General features: G+C 44.0%; 1 protein-coding gene across 4 annotated transcripts in view; it reads left to right on the top strand.

Annotated features, from left to right (window-relative positions):
- Positions 1 to 17,874, top strand: part of UGT8 (UDP glycosyltransferase 8) — a 36,391-nt gene that overhangs the window by 8,230 nt on the left and 10,287 nt on the right. For 2 of the 4 annotated variants that reach the window (XM_038136051.1, XM_038136052.1), the window contains exon 2: positions 7,604 to 8,427. In XM_038136051.1, coding sequence (XP_037991979.1) covers positions 7,606 to 8,427 — 822 coding nt within the window. In that variant the 5' untranslated portion in view covers positions 7,604 to 7,605. Of the gene's footprint in view, positions 1 to 3,164; positions 3,365 to 4,169; positions 5,076 to 7,603; positions 8,428 to 17,874 lie in introns of those variants that run through there. The other 2 variants (XM_038136054.1, XM_038136053.1) reach the window with 2 other exon arrangements.

Here is a 17,874-nt window from a genome sequence, read left to right as displayed (position 1 = left end):
AAAATGGATGCTCGTACAATGCTGACCTTTTGTGAAGTTTAGAATTTTTACTGTGTATTGTTTGCTCAGTTTTAGTGTGTGGAATGTTAAGGAATGTAGGTCATGTGGAGTAGAAGGTGCCTTGGCCTTGCTGGAACTTAGTTCACCTTATGAAAATATTTAATCAGACTTGAATCCTTTACTCTCAGGGAAATCAGGTTTTGGCTGATACAGTCACTACTGAAGCATTATGACCCCAAAGCATGCAGGTTTATAAGGGACTTGATTAGAAGATCAATTTATTGCCATTAATAGATTTGGAAATCCTGAGTCGATTTAGAACATAACCATTTTATAAAGGTATTTGTAAGTATTTGATCTTTTTAGATATGATCAGTCTTTTCAGAAGTTTGGGGTGGCTTTATGTATCCATGAAGGATCACAGCGAACTTCTTTCCAAAAGCCACTGGTGAAGTGTTACCAGGAGTGTTATACTTTGGCCACTCGCTATAAAGCTGTTTTAATAGGACAGAATGCCTTGCATAAGAATTGTATTCCCATGTAACTGCTGAAAGATGCATCTACTAGCATGCTTTTTGAAAATATTTTGTGTACAAACAAACCATGACACTCTGGAACCTTTATTTTGAAGAAGTGCCTCTTCTGCTGTGCTACCAAAGAAGTGGGCATTTCTGAAATCCTTTTCCTACCATGGCTGACTACAAAAGCTTAGATGAAACCCTTCAGTGTTTGATAAAACCTGTTGCACGTACGGAAAGTGGTTTCTTAAATTGCATATCCTTTTGGCTCCCTCTTAATAGCTCCTGTGCTGTGTGCGTAGCTGAGACACAGTAAGCCTGATGGAGGATTGTAATGCCTATAAATCTTCCTCTTTCGTCTGTGGATGAGATGTTCTTGTACTCATTGGAGTGCTTCAGTCATTGCATAGGAGATGTTGTTTGGGAGACTGTACAAAGCAAGTGCAAAAGCTTGCCCTTGTTGATACACGTGTCTTACTAATTTCTTAATTTATTCATTTAGTTGAAAAAAGGAGCCTGTGGTTGGGAGCCAAATCACACCACTCATCTAAAACATTGCAACACAGAACAGCAATCACAGCATATGCTGTGCCTCAGCAATTAGTAACAGGATGCGTGATAGAGAAAATTTAAGGACATAAACCCAAAGGCTGTCCAATGCCTGGTAGCAGAGTCTCTTCCCAGATGATTTCCTGATTTGTTGCTCTGACGCTCTGCATGCTTCTGCATTTCTGGTGCTTTTTTTCCCTGCTTTTCAGCATGCAGGTCGCTTAGTACCTAGTACTTCCTAATGTTAAACTGCAGTTTGCTGCCTCAAGCCAGCTTGTGCAATGCTGACTGTCATGTTGTAATGCTCCTAAAGGATTAGGGTATTTTGGATTGCCTGTGGAGTATGTACCGCACAGCAAAGACTACTATGGGCTAAGAACATGTTTTACATTTCCCAGCTTAAAGGAATGGTTGGGAGGCAAGTTTTTGCTTGAAGATCGTGGTCTTCCTTACTGTCATCTGTTATGCCACTAATTAAAATCTTCCTGTCTCCATGATAAAATTATTTTCTGAGATTGACTGTCAGACATGATTTGGTCAGTGCATTTCCTCACATAGGTAGCATTTCTGGGTGCTCAGCAAAAAAATGCTGATGTGGAGTGCTATTAAATCTTAAAATGTCTTGGGGGAAGGTGAAAAATTAGCGATGTTGAGGGATGTGTAAAAGGGGAGAGTTTTGCTTTTCTCTGGTCGCTCCTTTGGTTAGGAATCAATGTACCCCATGCATATTTGTGTGTTTGTGTATTTGTATTTTGTCTTTATTATCAACTGCGTGTATTTGGTTGGCACAGCTAAGGTTTGGGTTGAGTACATGCATTTTTTAGCACAGAATCATCCTGTACTCCATATTAGTGAAGCCTTCTCTTTGTCTTTAAGTATTTTATTTGTCTTTCAGCAATATACCTAAGTGCAAGTGCCTTCTGTTAGTCATTCCTGCCTATCTGGGGCTTGATAAAAGGCTTTGCTTACAGGGCCTTTGGTCGGGCAACCTGGCTTGTAGGGCTTGGCTCTGTGTTTGTATAACTGAGGTGTTCACAAGCCTCTGGAGGATGGGTATCGTGTTTTACCTGTAAAACTGTTATTAATAGCGGCTAAAACAAACAGAGCTGCACACGAAGTACGTTTATGTCAATGGGTTTGGAGTGGGCAGGGCTGGAGTGGCACTGAGTTGGGTAGTGTCAGGTAACAATCTGAGATCAGTGGTCATTTCTTTCCCTGTTTTAATACTTGCTTTCTATTGAGAGCAGTAGTAAACCATAGTCAGCAGCTGCTTCTGGGTTTTTTTTTGGTTTTTTGTTGTTTGTTTCTTTTCCCAGAGGCATTTTGTAGTGCTCTCCATGACCAGTTCTTCTGCAGCTTCCCTCAGCATTTATCTTGCTATGCTTTCAGACACGTGTCTCTTCCTGTGCTTTCAACCACGTGTCTCTTCCTACAGCTACCGTACCTCTCATCTTGAGAGTAATAAACATCCTGTTTCTGTTTATCTGTGCTGAAGGCTGCAGTTGGGCATGATAGGATGGGATTGGCTCCTGAGGTGACACTGCCCTACTCATGGTTGCAGTTTTTGACCTCAGGTGGGATAACTGAGGTGAAATACGCCTTAGTGGGAGAAAAGCGACTGGCTCTGCAGCCTGCCATGGGCGGTTGCTGTATGAACTGAAAACTGGTCAATGTCCCTCTGCTTATGTGAAAACTGCATCAACTCTGCAGCTTTTAATGCAAGTTTCGTTGCTGATTAAATGCGCCTTTCTTTCGGAAAAAAGATGAAAAATGATTTTTCTACCTTTTTGTTCCAATTGGCTCAGACAGCAATGTGAAGTTTTAGGGAGTTTACAGCTCCAAGAGCAGAGTTTGTGTTCTTCCTTCTAAAATAAGGAGTTTTGTGTCATGAGGTGTAGTAAAGGAAGTGGGACAATACACAGAGCAAGATGAAGGAATTAATCTGTGTGTTAGCGCCACAGCTCTGGCAATTGGTAGTATCCATGGTTTGCTGAATTACATGCAAATCTCATATTTCCCCATTTTAAACAATAATAATATTCCCGGGATGCACACATTAGCTTTCCATTTGGGCATAGTCATTCCGCTGCTGATTAGCTCCCAGATCTGGGCTTGCAGAGGTGGCAGCCTGTTCCTTTAACCTGTGCTGTCTCTGTGAAATGGTAATGAGTAATTTGAGCCTTTTGGGTAAGGTGAGTGATCAGCAGCTCAGAGATTGCTCCTTTGCTGTCAGGTGAGCGCTGCTGTTTGGGATGAAGGGCACCTTTCCCAGCAGAGGTCCTGCTCAAACTGCCCAGGTAAACTCTGCAAACCTTAGCAGATCTAAAGAATGGCTGAAGGAAAGGGAGCAACTTAAAAAAGCAGATTGCATCGTTGAACTCAAGCTCTATTAAACTTCTTTTGCTGCTTTTGAAGTCAGGAGTGCTCTTGGTTAGTGGATAAAAAGGACTCTTTATATCCTTACGTGTGAGTGCCTAAGAACTGCTTAATCTTTTCAGGAGTGATAAATGTGGGAGCAGTTTGCTTTCACACTGTGCTGGATGGAGGCGAGTGAGAGGCTCCTCTGCCTTCTGGATCTCTCTACGATGGAGGAAAATGTGGATAATGGTATTGCTGGCTTGAAAACAGCTATTTCTGAGTTTCAGAAATAGCAGGTAGGCAGCCAGGAGTGTAAAGCAGGAGAAAACCCTCGAACATGCCAAAAAGTTATATTAGCAGCGATTAGTAGATTATTAAGGATTGGCAGCAAATCGAAATGTACTCCTGGGTACGTGTTCTAGGACTGTAATTGACTTTTACACCAATTATTATTGGAATTTATCTAAAATAATTTAAGATTGATGTTTATGTAAATGGCATGAAGTCTTAATGTTTAAATTGGTATTCTACAAGTCAGCTAGCACTACACTTATTTCAAAGACATTCAGTTCATTTCCACATCGCCTGGCCTTCAAGTATCAGAACTTTGTCAAGAAGTGGGGGGGGAAGGTCCTCCCCCCTATTTTTTTCTTCTGAAAGTCATGATTTTCTGTGTAGTCACACTTGTTGTTGTAGGTCCTGCTTGGTCCTTTCCTTCTGGGTGAATGGAAAAATACTTTCTTAAAAAAAAAAACAACAAATCATGATTTAGAAGTGTTTTGGTCAGCTGAAAATTGCTCCAAAAGTCTCGCTGTCCAGGAGTGCACTTGATTTTCTGTGACCCTTTACAACTCATGCTTCCTCTTTCATTTGAAAACTGCCACACAGAGGTCATTAGACTTACTCCAAGAGCTGCTCATAAAGTTAAAGGCATACCAAGAAGTTAAACATTAACTTTGTGTGGCTGTGCTCCAGTAGGAGAGCCCTTTACAATGAGTGGTTGGTTTCACTACTATAATGCTACTCTGCATCTGGCTCTTCTCCATATCTTTGGTTTTGGGGCTTGTTGGCTGAAAGGAATGGCTTCAATTCAGTGATGATTTTATGGGTGTTGTTTGGTTGGGCGTTAAGTTGTGTTTTGGGGGGTTTTTTTAAGTGTTAGCGAATTTGGATTTTCTTTTTCACCCTCTGTGATAAAAGGATGTTGCCTGCCAGCTCAGATGCCAAAATGGTCACTTTTAATGGAGGCAAATCCCAAGAAGAAAGACTTGAGATAGAGGTACAAGATGGTTTAATGTTGTTAACCATCTTAGAGGAATGCATCATTCTGTGTCTCTGGGCTTTTCTTTCTTCTTTTCTCTCAGGACACCTGACAGTTCTTTTTCATGCTTCTGCTGTGTGGAAATGGAAGGCAGTTGCATTGGACGTTGATCCTTTTTATTTATTTTGGCCAGTGATTCATTCTGGGAGCTGACAAGCTGGATTGTGGCTGGGAGTTAGTAGGAACAATCCCTGAACTCTAGTTGTTACTAGCTGACTTCGAGCTGAGCACCACCTTGGTGCTGTCCTGACACTTGAAAAGACTTCTGTGCCTGGACACTGCCTGCTGCTTTGGGAGATGAGCTGAATCAGAGATTCCCACTGGAACAGGCAAGTGTCCTGGGGGAATACCTGCTGTGCTGGGATAGCTCACTGCTGAGGGCACTTGGAGTGGGGGAGTGTCTGGGAGAGAGCCTGGAGCTGAGCTTTGGTGGTTGTGTGTTGATGCCCTGCTGATGGCACCGGGCACCCACCTATTCCCCAGTCCCAGTCTGCCAAAAGGGAATTAGGCTCATGATCAATTGGCTCACAGAATGCTGTCACCTATTGCCCTTGTTCCTGCGGAATTCAAACCTGAGCTCCCTGCTTCTGTCTGGCCGGGGTATGAAATGATGAGGCTGCAGGTTCCTGCCAGAAGTTCAATAGAAGGTCAATGCAATTTTTCCCAGTAAAAATGTCACTTAATCGGCGTTGCTCTAATAGCATCGTGTGTTTAATATTGCTATGGCTTGGCAGGTCCTGTACATACATTTTCCAGCTCCTGTGGAAGGTGCTTATGTTGGAAAGGGGAGTTGCATAATAGGTTTTTGAGAAGTGTTTATTGTTTTACCAGTTCTGAAGATACCACGAGGTACAGACTGCCAGGGAAGTGTGTTGTGTCATCTCTTGACACTGATACACTGCGAGAGGATGACAAATAACGTTTGGTAAATGGTTTTAATTATATTGCCTGGTTTTCATGTTAGCGTTTATAATACCTTCACAAGGAGTGGAATGTGCAATGTGATTCCCATTTAAAACTTGGCTGCCAGGTAAGTGTGGGGACAGGAAGCAGTGGGGAAGCACTGTCATCATCATAGGCAAGGATAGCTGTAGTTCCCATGGCTTTTGGTGGCACGTGTGTCACCCCAGCCGTGGAAACGATGCCTCAGGGCTGAGGTTTGTCTCTTCTGTGCTGTGCTCTAGGCCTCGGATCAGGAGTTGGAAGTAGGGCCAGCCTGTGGCAATGTGTTGGATCCTCACAAGCCCTCAGGCTCCTGGGACCTTGGATTTCTGCTGCTGACAGAAACGTAACTGAGTTTCCCAGCCCCGCACCTCCATTCATGGTTTTGTAATGTTGCTCTTGTTGACAGGAGCAGTAACTCAATACCGTGGGAATGCTTCTAGCATGGGGAGATGGGGTCAATAATGGGATTTCTCGGAGTTTGATTAATCAGTTTTATTGGATGTTTCATTGGTGAACCATGTTTACTTACTTTTCCTAATGCCTCTCTTAGCTAAGGAGCGTTACCCTCCAGCAGAGTCCTGTTCAGGATAACTGAGCACGGGCCAGGGCAGTGATTCTCCCTCTGTACTTGGCCCTTAGAGACCATCCCTCTAGTGCTGCTTCCAGTTCTGGGCCTGTTGCCTCGTCAACAATACGGTGGTGCTGGAGCACATCCCAGCAAGGGCAGTGAAGCTGGTGAAGGGTCTGGAGAATAAGTCCTGTGAGGAGTAACTGAGGGAGCCGGGGGAAAAACAAGCTCAGGGGAGGCCTAACTGCTGTCTGCAACTACCTGAAAGGGGCATCCCTCAGAAAACTTACTCCAGAGTAATACAACTCAAAAAAACCTCTTAAACCTTTTACATAAGTGTATAGGAATATAGTAATTGATAAACAGCTATGTAAAATCTGAGCTGCTCTATTTGTTAGCTGGTAACCTGTGCAACATTAACTAAGAAAAAGTCCTGAGCCATCTCAGGAGGGAGAAGGGTTGTAGGTCTGGGATTATACCATAGGGAGATAAGAAGGACTGAGCAGCAGTGTTATCTGTTGTTTTTATTTATAAAGGACACTGCAACAGACTCAGGCTTCCACCTGGATTGATTTGGCACGAGGAAAGAGCAGATTGTTTGGTTTGGCTCGTACTAATTTCTCTGTCCTAGGAGGGTGGTGGTGACTGAGGACTTTCTGACATGTCCTTGTTGTGCTTCTAAGGCACTTTGCTTTTCTCTGCTGCACGCAGCATTTTAAACCACCCAGCCACGTGTGGAAAGTGTTCTCCCTTTCCCCAGCAGTGTGCTGCTGTCAGGAACTGTGCTTTGAGGACAGCAGTGGGGTTTTTCAGCGTAGGTACGGCTGGTGTTCAAGTGGGTATTTAAGTGCTGATTTAAGTAGGTTGAGAATCAAGTTCCTGTTCAAGGGCTTCAAGTGGAAGTTGTGGTGTTCAAGTGTGCAGTACTAACTCCTGTTATTACTCTTGTTCTTGTGTGCAGAATGTCATTTTTGGAGGCTCAAAGTTTGTTCTAAGACAATGGAAGCATCTTCCTGCCTGGTTTTTTGCTTTCCACTCCTATATAGCTGATTATCATTGATACTAAAGAAAAACATAGCATGACTTTGCCTGTCCTTTTAGGAGGAAAAAGTCCTCTATCTTCTCGGTCCTGTTAGCTTATGTGAAAACAAAACCCCAGAAAATGTTAGGCTAAAATCAGTAGAGTTGCAGCTTGAAGGAGGATGACTCGAAGCCCGTGGGTAGCTATCAGAGAAGGACTTGGAGTGGAAGTGCTCATAACCATGCAAACGAAAGGGTGGTGTGCTTAAACTGCAAAATGCAGTCCTGTTGCCTGTGATGTAATGCTCTTATTTCTCCTTCCAGCTATGAAGCCGTACACTCCAGCCTTCATTCTCCTGTGGAGTGCTGTTGGGATAGCGAGGGCTGCCAAAATCGTTGTTGTGCCGCCAATTATGTTTGAAAGCCATCTTTATATTTTCAAGACTCTGGCCTCAGCCTTGCATGACCAAGGTCACCAGACAGTGTTTCTCCTCTCTGAGGGCAGAGAGATTCCTCCATCTAATCACTACAGACTTCAGCGCTACCCAGGGATCTTTAACAGCAGCACCTCGGATGATTTCCTGCAGTCCAAGATGAGGAGTATCTTCTCGGGGAGGCTGACTGCCCTCGAACTGTTCGATATCCTGGACCACTACTCCAAGAACTGCGACATGATCGTCGGCAACCGAAACCTCATGCGTGCCCTCAAACAGGAGAACTTTGACCTGCTCCTGGTAGATCCCAACGAGATGTGTGGATTTGTTATAGCCCATCTTTTAGGGGTTAAGTACGCCGTGTTTTCCACTGGCCTCTGGTATCCAGCAGAAGTGGGCGCTCCGGCTCCCCTGTCCTACGTTCCAGAATTTAACTCGCTGCTCACAGATCGCATGAACCTATTTGAGAGGATTAAAAATACCGTTGTGTATCTTATTTCAAGATTTGGAGTCAGTTTTTTGGTTCTGCCAAAATATGAAAGGATAATGCAGAAACACAAGGTTCTTCCAGAACGGTCCATGTACGACTTGGTCCATGGGTCCAGCCTGTGGATGCTTTGTACGGATGTAGCGCTGGAGTTTCCGAGACCTACGCTACCCAACGTTGTTTATGTGGGAGGAATCCTAACGAAGCCGGCCAGCCCTCTGCCAGAAGTAAGGTTTGCTGAGTTTTACAGTAATTCCCGTGCTTTGTGCTTGACCTCGTGTGATGAGTGGCAGTTTTTAAGCAGTGGTTTTTCAGATGGGACGTGTTCTGATGTTGCTTGGTGAAATATTCTGTGGAAGTCGCTTCATGTGGTGGTGAGGGGAACTGTTGGTCACAAAGTCAACAAAATTAATCATTTTTGGATGCAGGAAGTATTTTGCTTTTGAGTGAGGCGCTTAAGTCTGCGCTAGAGGTGGGAAACAGTGCAGTCTGCCTTGGAAATCACATCAGTAGCTTTTAACTGGACATGGTTTAAAAGGAACATGAGGGAGCATGTTTGAATGGTGCTTATGCTTAAAGAAGCCTGCTGGTAGGTTATGCTAGGCAACTTCATGATATGGGTGTTTTTATGGTGTTTGTTTCTGTGCCTCCCTTAGGTTTGATAATGACTCTAAAACTAGGTGTATGTAAGCCTGGAAAGACTGTACCGAGTGATAAACTGAGGTAAGAGTGGGCAAAAATGGCACAAAGGCTGCACTCAGATATGGATTTTTACTGTGCACGTGCACAACATCAGGCTCAGAACTTCAGACTGAAGCAGTGATAGTGACTGGACTGACTCCAGAAATCCTGGCTGCACGGATTAATTATTAAGTTTGATTAGTCCAGTGATCTGTGATACGTTATACCTAAGAATGCCTCTGTTGAGCAATACTGTGGTGAGTGACAGGCAGAACAACCTCACAGAAAATTATGTCATTTGCGCTTCGGTTTATGTGTACAGAAACAAATAGATCTTGAATCAGAGGGGATTTTTAAGGGATGCTTTTGGCCAGATGATAAAAAGGGCTAGGTAGACCTGCAGTGCTCCACAATTTGCTTCTTAAAATGGCTGTTTCAGCCTTTGGTTTTTGTACGGAAAGTGCTGTTGTCTGTTCTCCAGGGTGTCATCAGAGATGACCATTGCAGTGCTGCTTCTAACTGGCTCTTTCCATGTGTGCATCGCTGTGTTTGTGTTAAGGAAGGGTCAGGTATCCTGAGAAAGCAGACTGAAGGTACCCTTGTGGTGTCTGAAAGTTCATCCCTATTTTCCCTCCAGGAAAACTTTGCTGGCTTGGCTGCTGGATTGAGTTTCTTTTGTTTTCCATTCTGATATTTCCTTTTTCTGTAAGAGAAAAAAAGGTGTTTGCATAATCAATTTGGGCAATAGGTTGAGGCTGTCCGTTTTGTGTCTTTTGTTGTTCTGTGTAACAGGAGCCACAGTGACCTTGAAACAGACCTGTAGGTCAAGTAAATGGTGGCAAATATTTGTTACAGAGGGGGAAAGAATCTTCCCACAATTATTATTAGTGAGCTGAGACATTATTTACCTTTCCAATTTTATCGGGCAATTCATTCTCAGTGTGAGTTTTCAATGAAAGTGAGAGAGGGACCAAGTGAGCACGTTGCTCTTTTGTCATGTCATTTGTCCATGCCTAAGCTGTTACACCTCCCCCTGCGGTGTGTATTGTAGGTAAATTATCGGGCGTTCACTTTGTGCTTGCTGAGCAATTGGATGAAATTCCTAAGTGTCCCTCGGTCCTGGCAGATGAGAGCCGCGAGTGCGGATAGCGCGTGCTGCGGCTGTTCTCTGCCTTTACTGCATCTCCAAGGCAGCAGCCTTGGCTCATTTGTTTTCTGCAGCTTCTGGTTTGGTGCATTAAGGTGAGCCAGAAGCAGAGCTAGTTCATGTTTCTGAGCTGGGCTGGAGCTGGTGATGCTTCAGCAGCTCTCTCAAGTAATTTTCTTGTCTGTCAACGATGATTGGAAAAGGGGAGCATGTAGCAGGGCACAGCAGCTAAAATTTGCCCACTAAAGGTGTTAGTACAAGTCTTTCAGGTGTCTTGAATTCCCCAAAACTGCATGTAAGTAGCCTGACTTTGTCTGCTAGACAAGTGTTGGGGAAAAAAATCAGGGCTGTTCTTTCAAGTCCGAAATACCTGCTCGGGCTACCTGGGCACCTCAGTAGTGGTCCCCCTGTGTTGTCAACAGTTTTTTCCTTTTTCCCCCTCTCGCCAAAAATAACCCAGTAGTTTGTTGAATCATAATGGAATGCCTACATGTAAGTTAAATGTTCTGGCTTTCTGTGGATAAGCAGCATCTTATTTTTAAGAGGCAGATAGTAACAAGCAGTCCATGAGGAGATAAAGGTCAAGATCTTTTAAGGTGTTACGTGGTGGCCATTGTTTCGTTCCAGGGGATGGGGTAGCTCTGTTTTGGGGCTGCTCGGATTCTGCACCTGTTCCCTGAACTTCTTGAGAGGAAAGTTGGAAAAGCACAGATTTAAAGGCAGCACGTAGCAGTGGGTGCTGAATATTCATGTCGTGTAACAGTGCGAGGGGAAACAAACCTGATGCAGCTTTGCTGGTCATCTGTTAATATTATATTTTATTTATATATGTGTGTGTGTGTAAAAATACATAACCTGACCCAGCTTTGGTGTCCCATCTGCATTAATATTTGGATCCTGAGGCACATCATCGCTGCTGCTCCTGCAGTTAGCTTGTGTCAAGCACGATTTTTAGCTGCTGCTGAGCTCTGTAGCGATTGCGCTGCAGCCCCCGGCTGCGGCGCACAAACCGCGAGCGTGTCTTTGGCTTGCGGCTTGCCCAGACGCCTCGGGAAGGCTCGGATCCTCCTCCCTGCTCTCCCTCCCGGGCAGTGCCCCGGTGTCGGGCTGCGCTTGGCGCAGTGTCCCTCGGGAAGTCGCAGTGATCGGCGTGCCAAGGAGGGGGGGCCAGCGGCGAGAGCAGCGGGTCCTTTGGAGGTCACCGCCGTGCCCGGCTGCCTGCGGTGCCTTGCGGCTCCCTTCTTGGCGAGGCAGGGGCAGCCTCACCTGAGCAGGCAGTGGCCCAAGTGCCTGGGCATGGCCACATTGTCCCTTCGGGTCTCTGCTGCAGGTGGGTGAAGCCGAGCGCAGCCTGCCGCTGTGCTCTGCCGTGCTGGAGGGCCGATGGTGGCTATGCAAAGCTCTGCGTAGGCGATTGTAGCTGTGCTCTGTGAGAGCCAGTGTGACATTTTCACTGATTGAACTGGGTTTGGACGGTGCTTCTTGCACCAAGTGTGCTGTGCTGCTCAGCAAAAGACAAGGAGATGGTTAAGGTGACTTATCCCACATGCCTGTGAGATTTTATTTGCTTATGGGTGATGGGTGCAGAGTCCAGGATTTGTGTACATATCTCATAAAAACATATGCTGAATTATTTAGAGGACAGTGTGAACAGAATTAGCCTTAAAAGATGAAAAGCCTAGTGACAGACTGGCTATCAAGTCCTTAAGATCATCAGTGCCTTAAACTATTGAGGGTATGGTGTTCCCTGGCAGTATTTTCCAGGTAACTGTCATCGGCCATTAGGAAAATCACAGGCTCCTCTGCCTCTTCCTCACTACACTTCTCCAAAGGGACCTGAATGAAGCTGGCTTTTTAAAGGGACACCCTTTTAAGCAACAACAGGGAAACCTCTTCTCTGGCATTTATACCTTGTGACCAGGTTGATGCCTACCAGGCATTAATCAGCCTGATAAGTCCCTGAATCAAGGCAGGATGCTGAGGGGTGCTCCAAGCACCTTGGGAAGTACTTGGTCCATGAGGAAACCGAGCTTATGCTGCAGAGGAGGGTGCTCTCATTTTGGAGTAATAAGTTGTCCTTACAGCTGCAGCTGTCAACAGATAATTACAGGAACTTCCTCGCTCCTCCATGGACATCTCTTATCTGAGCTCGTTATTATCCCGATCAAAGTCTATGCAGCAAATCGATGCCTTTGAAATATCTTCACTAAAAAGTATTTGGTTTTTTTGGTTGGTTTTCTTGGTGTTTTTTTCCCTCCCTGAGCCTTGCTGACAGTTGGTGTTCACTAGGTGTGTTAGCTGATACTGATATGTATCTTGAAAAAGAGGTGGGAGAATCGAGAGGCATTTTATTCTTTAAACCTGGCTTTTCTCCTTCATTCAGATTCAAGGACACATCTATAAGCCTTGCGGACTGTAGCAGCAGATTGTTGTGCATGGCGTAGCACCATCATTTCAGTATTATTTTTAAAGTCCAGGGGATGGTTCTTACAGACCTGCTTGGACAGTAAATTTCTGGAGATGTGAAGCAATTCCACAGCTGTTCTAAAACGCATGTGGGTGTCAGCTGGGGAGGCAAAAAGTCTTTTAAGGATGATGGAGATGATGCAGCGCTGTGTAAATCCTTTACTGAACTGTATGATCATGTGTTTTGGCTCTGAAATGATTTTAGATAAAGCTTCTTCCCCCCAGAATTTGATGTTTTGATCTGTGAGAAAGAGTTGTGTGAGCTCTCCAGGTACCTGCAGTCCTAAAACTGTGGTGTCCAGTCTCAGCTGCTCCGGCAGGACTGCGTTGGTGAGCCATGTCTGGTCTGCTGTACTGCTGCATTTTACATTTGGGAAGAAATGTCACTCAGCATCTGTCTGTTGAGTGCAAGACACAGGGAAATGGACACAGGGCTGATTCTGGAGCTTGGCTAAGTGTCTCGAGTTCAACTTGTGGGGAAGGCAGGTCCTCCAGATGGCTGTGCCAGGCATAAAGCTGGCATCCCATGAGCTGACCAAGGAGCACCAAACCTTCAGGGAGCCTGTGCTGTCCATCAAAAAGGAAGTTTACTTGGTTCATGGATTACAGTCCAGGCTGGTTATTTGTTGAGTTCAAGCAGTTGTTTGTATTGGGAATGGAAAATAGAAGTTCCAGACCTTAGATGTTGGTTAGGTCAGATGATGAAAGCTGAGAGCAAGAGAAGTTACTTTGTTGTTTTTAGTCATTAAAAAAACCAAACCAAAACCACTTTGATAAGCTACTACTGTAAACAGGCTTTGTGGTTTTAGATTTTCTATTTGATCATGTTGATATTGGAACACACAAACTAACAAGATTTATTCATTTTGGGAGCATGCAGTGGTTTAACTGAGTGTCTCTGCAAAATTTTGAGCATCTGCTTTCATAGAGGACAAGTAACAAGGCAGTGATTTTCCCATATTTATCCCATTTCTAAGTTGAAACAGAGGATAGGAATTTATTTCAAAGGGTGTTCTTTTTTCCTGGGATATTTGGAACATCCTTGAGTTTGGGTACCTCATTCCTATAATTTGTGAAGTTGAGATGTGCTCAAAACTTGACATTTACGAGTAGCAAACCTAATTATTAATATTACTGTCTTGGAAAAAAAGTAATTAATCAAGACTGCTTTTCAGATGTCCTAGTTGCTAAAAGGTGAAGTGGATAATTTATGTCCCCTACCTTGCTTTAGGGGATGAGGTGTCTCCAGCTTTGTGAGGAGGCGTCTTCCTGAGCCTTCCCGGGGGGAATTCTGCCGGCAACATGTTCTGCTGCTCACCCTGAGCAAGGGGAGTCTGGATGGAGGATGTGGGTCAGGCTCAGAAGCCAGCTGATCTTAGGCTTTTCAAAGACATTCTGTGACTGATGGCTTCTTTATATGAATGTAAAATAAAAATATATATGGGTATTGTGTATGTATACATACACACTTTACATGTATTTATAAATCTGTAAAAAAGAAAAAGAAAAGGGAGGAGGTAAACCCCAGGAAGAAAGAAGAGCTGTTTTATCTGAAGAGGGAAAAGAAGAAGAAATTGCAATTATTAGATTAAAGGATTTAAAGCTCCAGGTTAGAATTCTTATGTCCTACCATCCACAGAGCACAGGTGTCATACTAGAACGACAGACAAAATTTCCCAGTTAAATGAGATGTGGATTAGGGGTGTAAATTATGATAATTATGTAAATTATCATGTGGATTTATGGGTGGGCTGTTTGTCAGCATCTGTAATACAGAGGTCAGTATTTATAATTTAGCTTCTTGTCAATTTTCTTCTTAAGTGTATTTGCACCAATTTAATTTGACTTTATGTTCTGTAGACAGAGTAAGTAAAAACAGTCTCAATACTTGGTACTGTTTTTTCTTAAGTCCTGTAGGATTTTTTGCTCCATATGGAGCAGCTGAGAGGGTTGGCAAGACCTTGGTTTGCATTTCCATTTGATAATCATCAGCTTTTCCATTCCTGCTTAGCAAGGTGGTTCTGGGGGTATTTTTTAACAGAATGCTGCCTGTGGGGTAAGGCCAGCAAGGCTTCTAATTGGAACCCTGGGTGTGAGGATCCCTCTGCTGCACCTGCCACTCTCAGCAGTCATTTTAATAACCTCTCCTGAAGGGCAAGCTCCTTGTTTTCCACTCCTCCCATTCATTTGAAAGGCAAGGTTGCTTTCCCAGGGTGCTTGCCAGAGCTCTGGTGAGTAATGGATTTTTGCACCAGGCAAGTCCTTGCGCGGCACTTTCCTGGTTGACCTCTAGCTCTGGGTAGAGCCTGTTCCCAGAGCTTCACTGGACACGCCTGCACCTCCAGAGGGGGCTCAGGTATGGCAGCAAAGGTTTGGGGGACTGCATTTCCTCACTGTGGTTTGGAATGTGAATTACATTCCTCTTTAAAGTTGAATGGACTTAAACTCTCTGTTCCTCTTGGATGCTAAATGGGGAAAGGCAGTAAAGGTCCGGGATAATAAAATACAATGGTTTAGGCACTGGAAAGCTTTGTAGGTTTTTAAAGCTTTTTTTTTAAAAATTTATTTTTATACCCTGTGTGTTTTGGAGAAGGCAGATACACAGTGTATATATATATATATATATATATATATATATATATTAACAGCAAATAATTAATGAGAAACGTGAAAGGAAAAAGTTGTCTGTATTTCAGCAGGGCTCAATCTGTGTCTAACATGGAAAAACTTAGCAGCATTGTCACATTAATATGAGGTGACTGTACTTAGTACTGCCTGGGGTTCTGATAGGAAACAGTTCAGATCTTTAGAGCTTGTTTCCCAACTGGTAGCAAGTTTCTTCCTTCTTAGCCAGCAAGAAAACAGGGATTTAGTCTAATGCCACAATCTGAGTGTGCTTCTTCAATGGGCACAAGGCATTGTTTTTTGGAGTTAGCTCACTCTGTGCCAGTATGAATTACAAAATGGGGAGAAATTGTGTGAATATTAACTGCGTGCAGTTTTTGTATGGTAGAGCTCATTAATAAAGCCCAGGGAAGAGAATAATTAAATTGTCATTAATGCAGAGGGAAATGGGGGCTTGGGAGGATCCTGTCCTCCTTGGGAGCTGCATGTCTGCTCTTAATTGAACTAAGAGCTTAATTAAGACGGGTGATATGGAAAGGAGCTGGTCCTGATAAAATGGGAGAATGGCTTTTGCCTGGTGGCCCTATTTTTAACAGGCAGGAGTTCAGGCAGTGGAAAATAACCTTGGGAGTGTGAGCAAGGCGCCGGGCGATGCGGAGCCAGCAGAAGCAGCTGGATGTGCGGAGTCAGGGAGGCTGACTCCATCCTCTGCCTCGTGCCCTCGGCGTGCACTGGACTGTTCTGTGTCCTTTGCTGCTCCAAGCAAATAAAAACTCCTATTTTTGGTTCTGGAGTGACTTAAAAATTCATGGCAAGTAAATACAAACAGCTTACTCTGCCTGGAGTTATGGTTTCTCTGAGTTTACTGTGGAATTATGGGGTTTTATAAGTTTTAGGTTATATTATATGATCCTGGTTTTTTTTTTTTTGTGATAGTAGAGGTTATATAAGGGCACCTGTGTGACCTTAGACCACCTGTTCTGATATGTTGTGTCAGTAAAATCTGAAATAAAAAGGTGTTAATGCGGAATTTAGCTATGTCACATGAGGGAAGTATAATTCAGAGGACAGCAGCAAAGTTTGGACACCCCAAAAAATGGTCTTTATACCTTTCTGTTCATTTATCAGTGAGTATCTCCTTTCTACAGATGGCTTAATGTGGCTTCTTACTTTAAAATAGATCTGGTTTTGTCTGCTCTAAGCAGCATTTTGTAGGGCAAGTTGCATAGGATGCCTGTGCTCTGCCTTGGGCAAAGGGTGGTTTGCAACTGTATCTGAAGAACAGGCGCTTGTGCTGTTGCCCATCTGAATGGAGCAGCTGAACAGGGGGAGCTTCGGATATTACACCCGCTTATGTTTGTATTTGTGCGCTTTGTTTATCTGAAACAAAGCTCAGTATTAGGCACCACTGGTTACTGCCAGCTGGGCCCTCACTCCCTGCTCACAGCTGTGCGTTCAGCACCGGGGCCTGCGGAGAATGGCTAATTAGACAACCAGGCAGAACAAAGCCCACACAGTGGGGCTGGCACAATAGCATTCCTGTCTCACGTTGGTCAAAAGATGGATTTTATTTCTTTATTCCTCCCCCCTCGCTCCTATAGTACAGCAGGGATCAATAAGTGCTTCTTGTCCCTATGCAAGCACAGAGTCCTGTACTATTTCTCCCAAAGGGCATGGGTTTGCACAGAACTTACATGGAAACAAGCAGAGACCGGCCAGGGCTGGGCACAGTGTTCTAAGTAGAGGCCCTTTAAGTTTTTTATGCTTTAGTATGAGTTTTATTATTTTTCAAATAACTTCAGTGAAAATAGTGATTAATATAGGTAGTGGATGATATTTGTATTATTTATTATTTTTAAAGCCATTTAAATGAAAATTTTAATTGGTCCTAATATGCGTATTGGGTGGTCCTTTATTATGAATGCGTATAAAGCTGTAACTGGATGAAAAACAAAACTGAGCTGGAAAATGTAGCTCACAGTTCGGGTTGCAATGTGAATGTACTGCATTAGATTGCCAGGCCTACACTTCCAGTGGACACGATGTACGCAAGCTCTGGGAGTGTCTGTTCCGATTGTTCATTAGAATTTCTACTGGCAGTTTTGCTGGCAAATTCATCCAGGTTTGGGGATTATAATTCCTTCAGGTTTGGTGGCTGGTTTGGAAGGCAAGAGACAGATCCCTGTTTTGAAGTCACTGCTAGGTTTGTCAAGTTGGTGGCGTAGCCTCAGTGAGAGGCCGTGCTGTTTCTTGGCTGCGCTCGGACTCGGAAGGAAAAATTCTTCCTCAGTTTAAAGAAAACCTGAAAATTACTTACATTTTGGGGTGAGGGAGAAGGTTAGGTGTTCTCTTCCAGTCACTGAAAGAGAGAAGTGCGTTAAGAAGTCCTGATGATGTACATCTTAAGTTTGAATTAACTTCTCATTTATGTGCTCAGTTGAAGCTTGAATCAGAGTTTGAGGAAGGCTCAAAGCAGCTCATCATGTAACAAACTCCCTCCCCCGATTTTTTTTCTGTAGGTTAGACCTCCAAAATGATAATTTCCTTGCCTTGTGTTAAAACCATCCTGAGTTTAGAGGAAACCTGGAAATCCTTTCAAGTGGGCAAAAGGAGGTGGCTGTGCTGCGAGGCAGGAGCCCTGAAGTGCTGCCCGAGCAGGGAATGCTGATTTTAATGAGGGTGGCTCTAATGACTCATCCTGACTCAGTGCCTTTTCATACAGAGAGTAATTAGATTGCCGGGGCACAATGTGCTG

This window comes from Motacilla alba, chromosome 4 (assembly GCF_015832195.1).
Source record: "Motacilla alba alba isolate MOTALB_02 chromosome 4, Motacilla_alba_V1.0_pri, whole genome shotgun sequence".
NCBI lineage: Eukaryota > Metazoa > Chordata > Aves > Passeriformes > Motacillidae > Motacilla > Motacilla alba.
The sequence above is the reverse complement of the archived record's forward strand: the minus strand, read 5'-3'. Positions and strand labels throughout refer to the sequence as shown.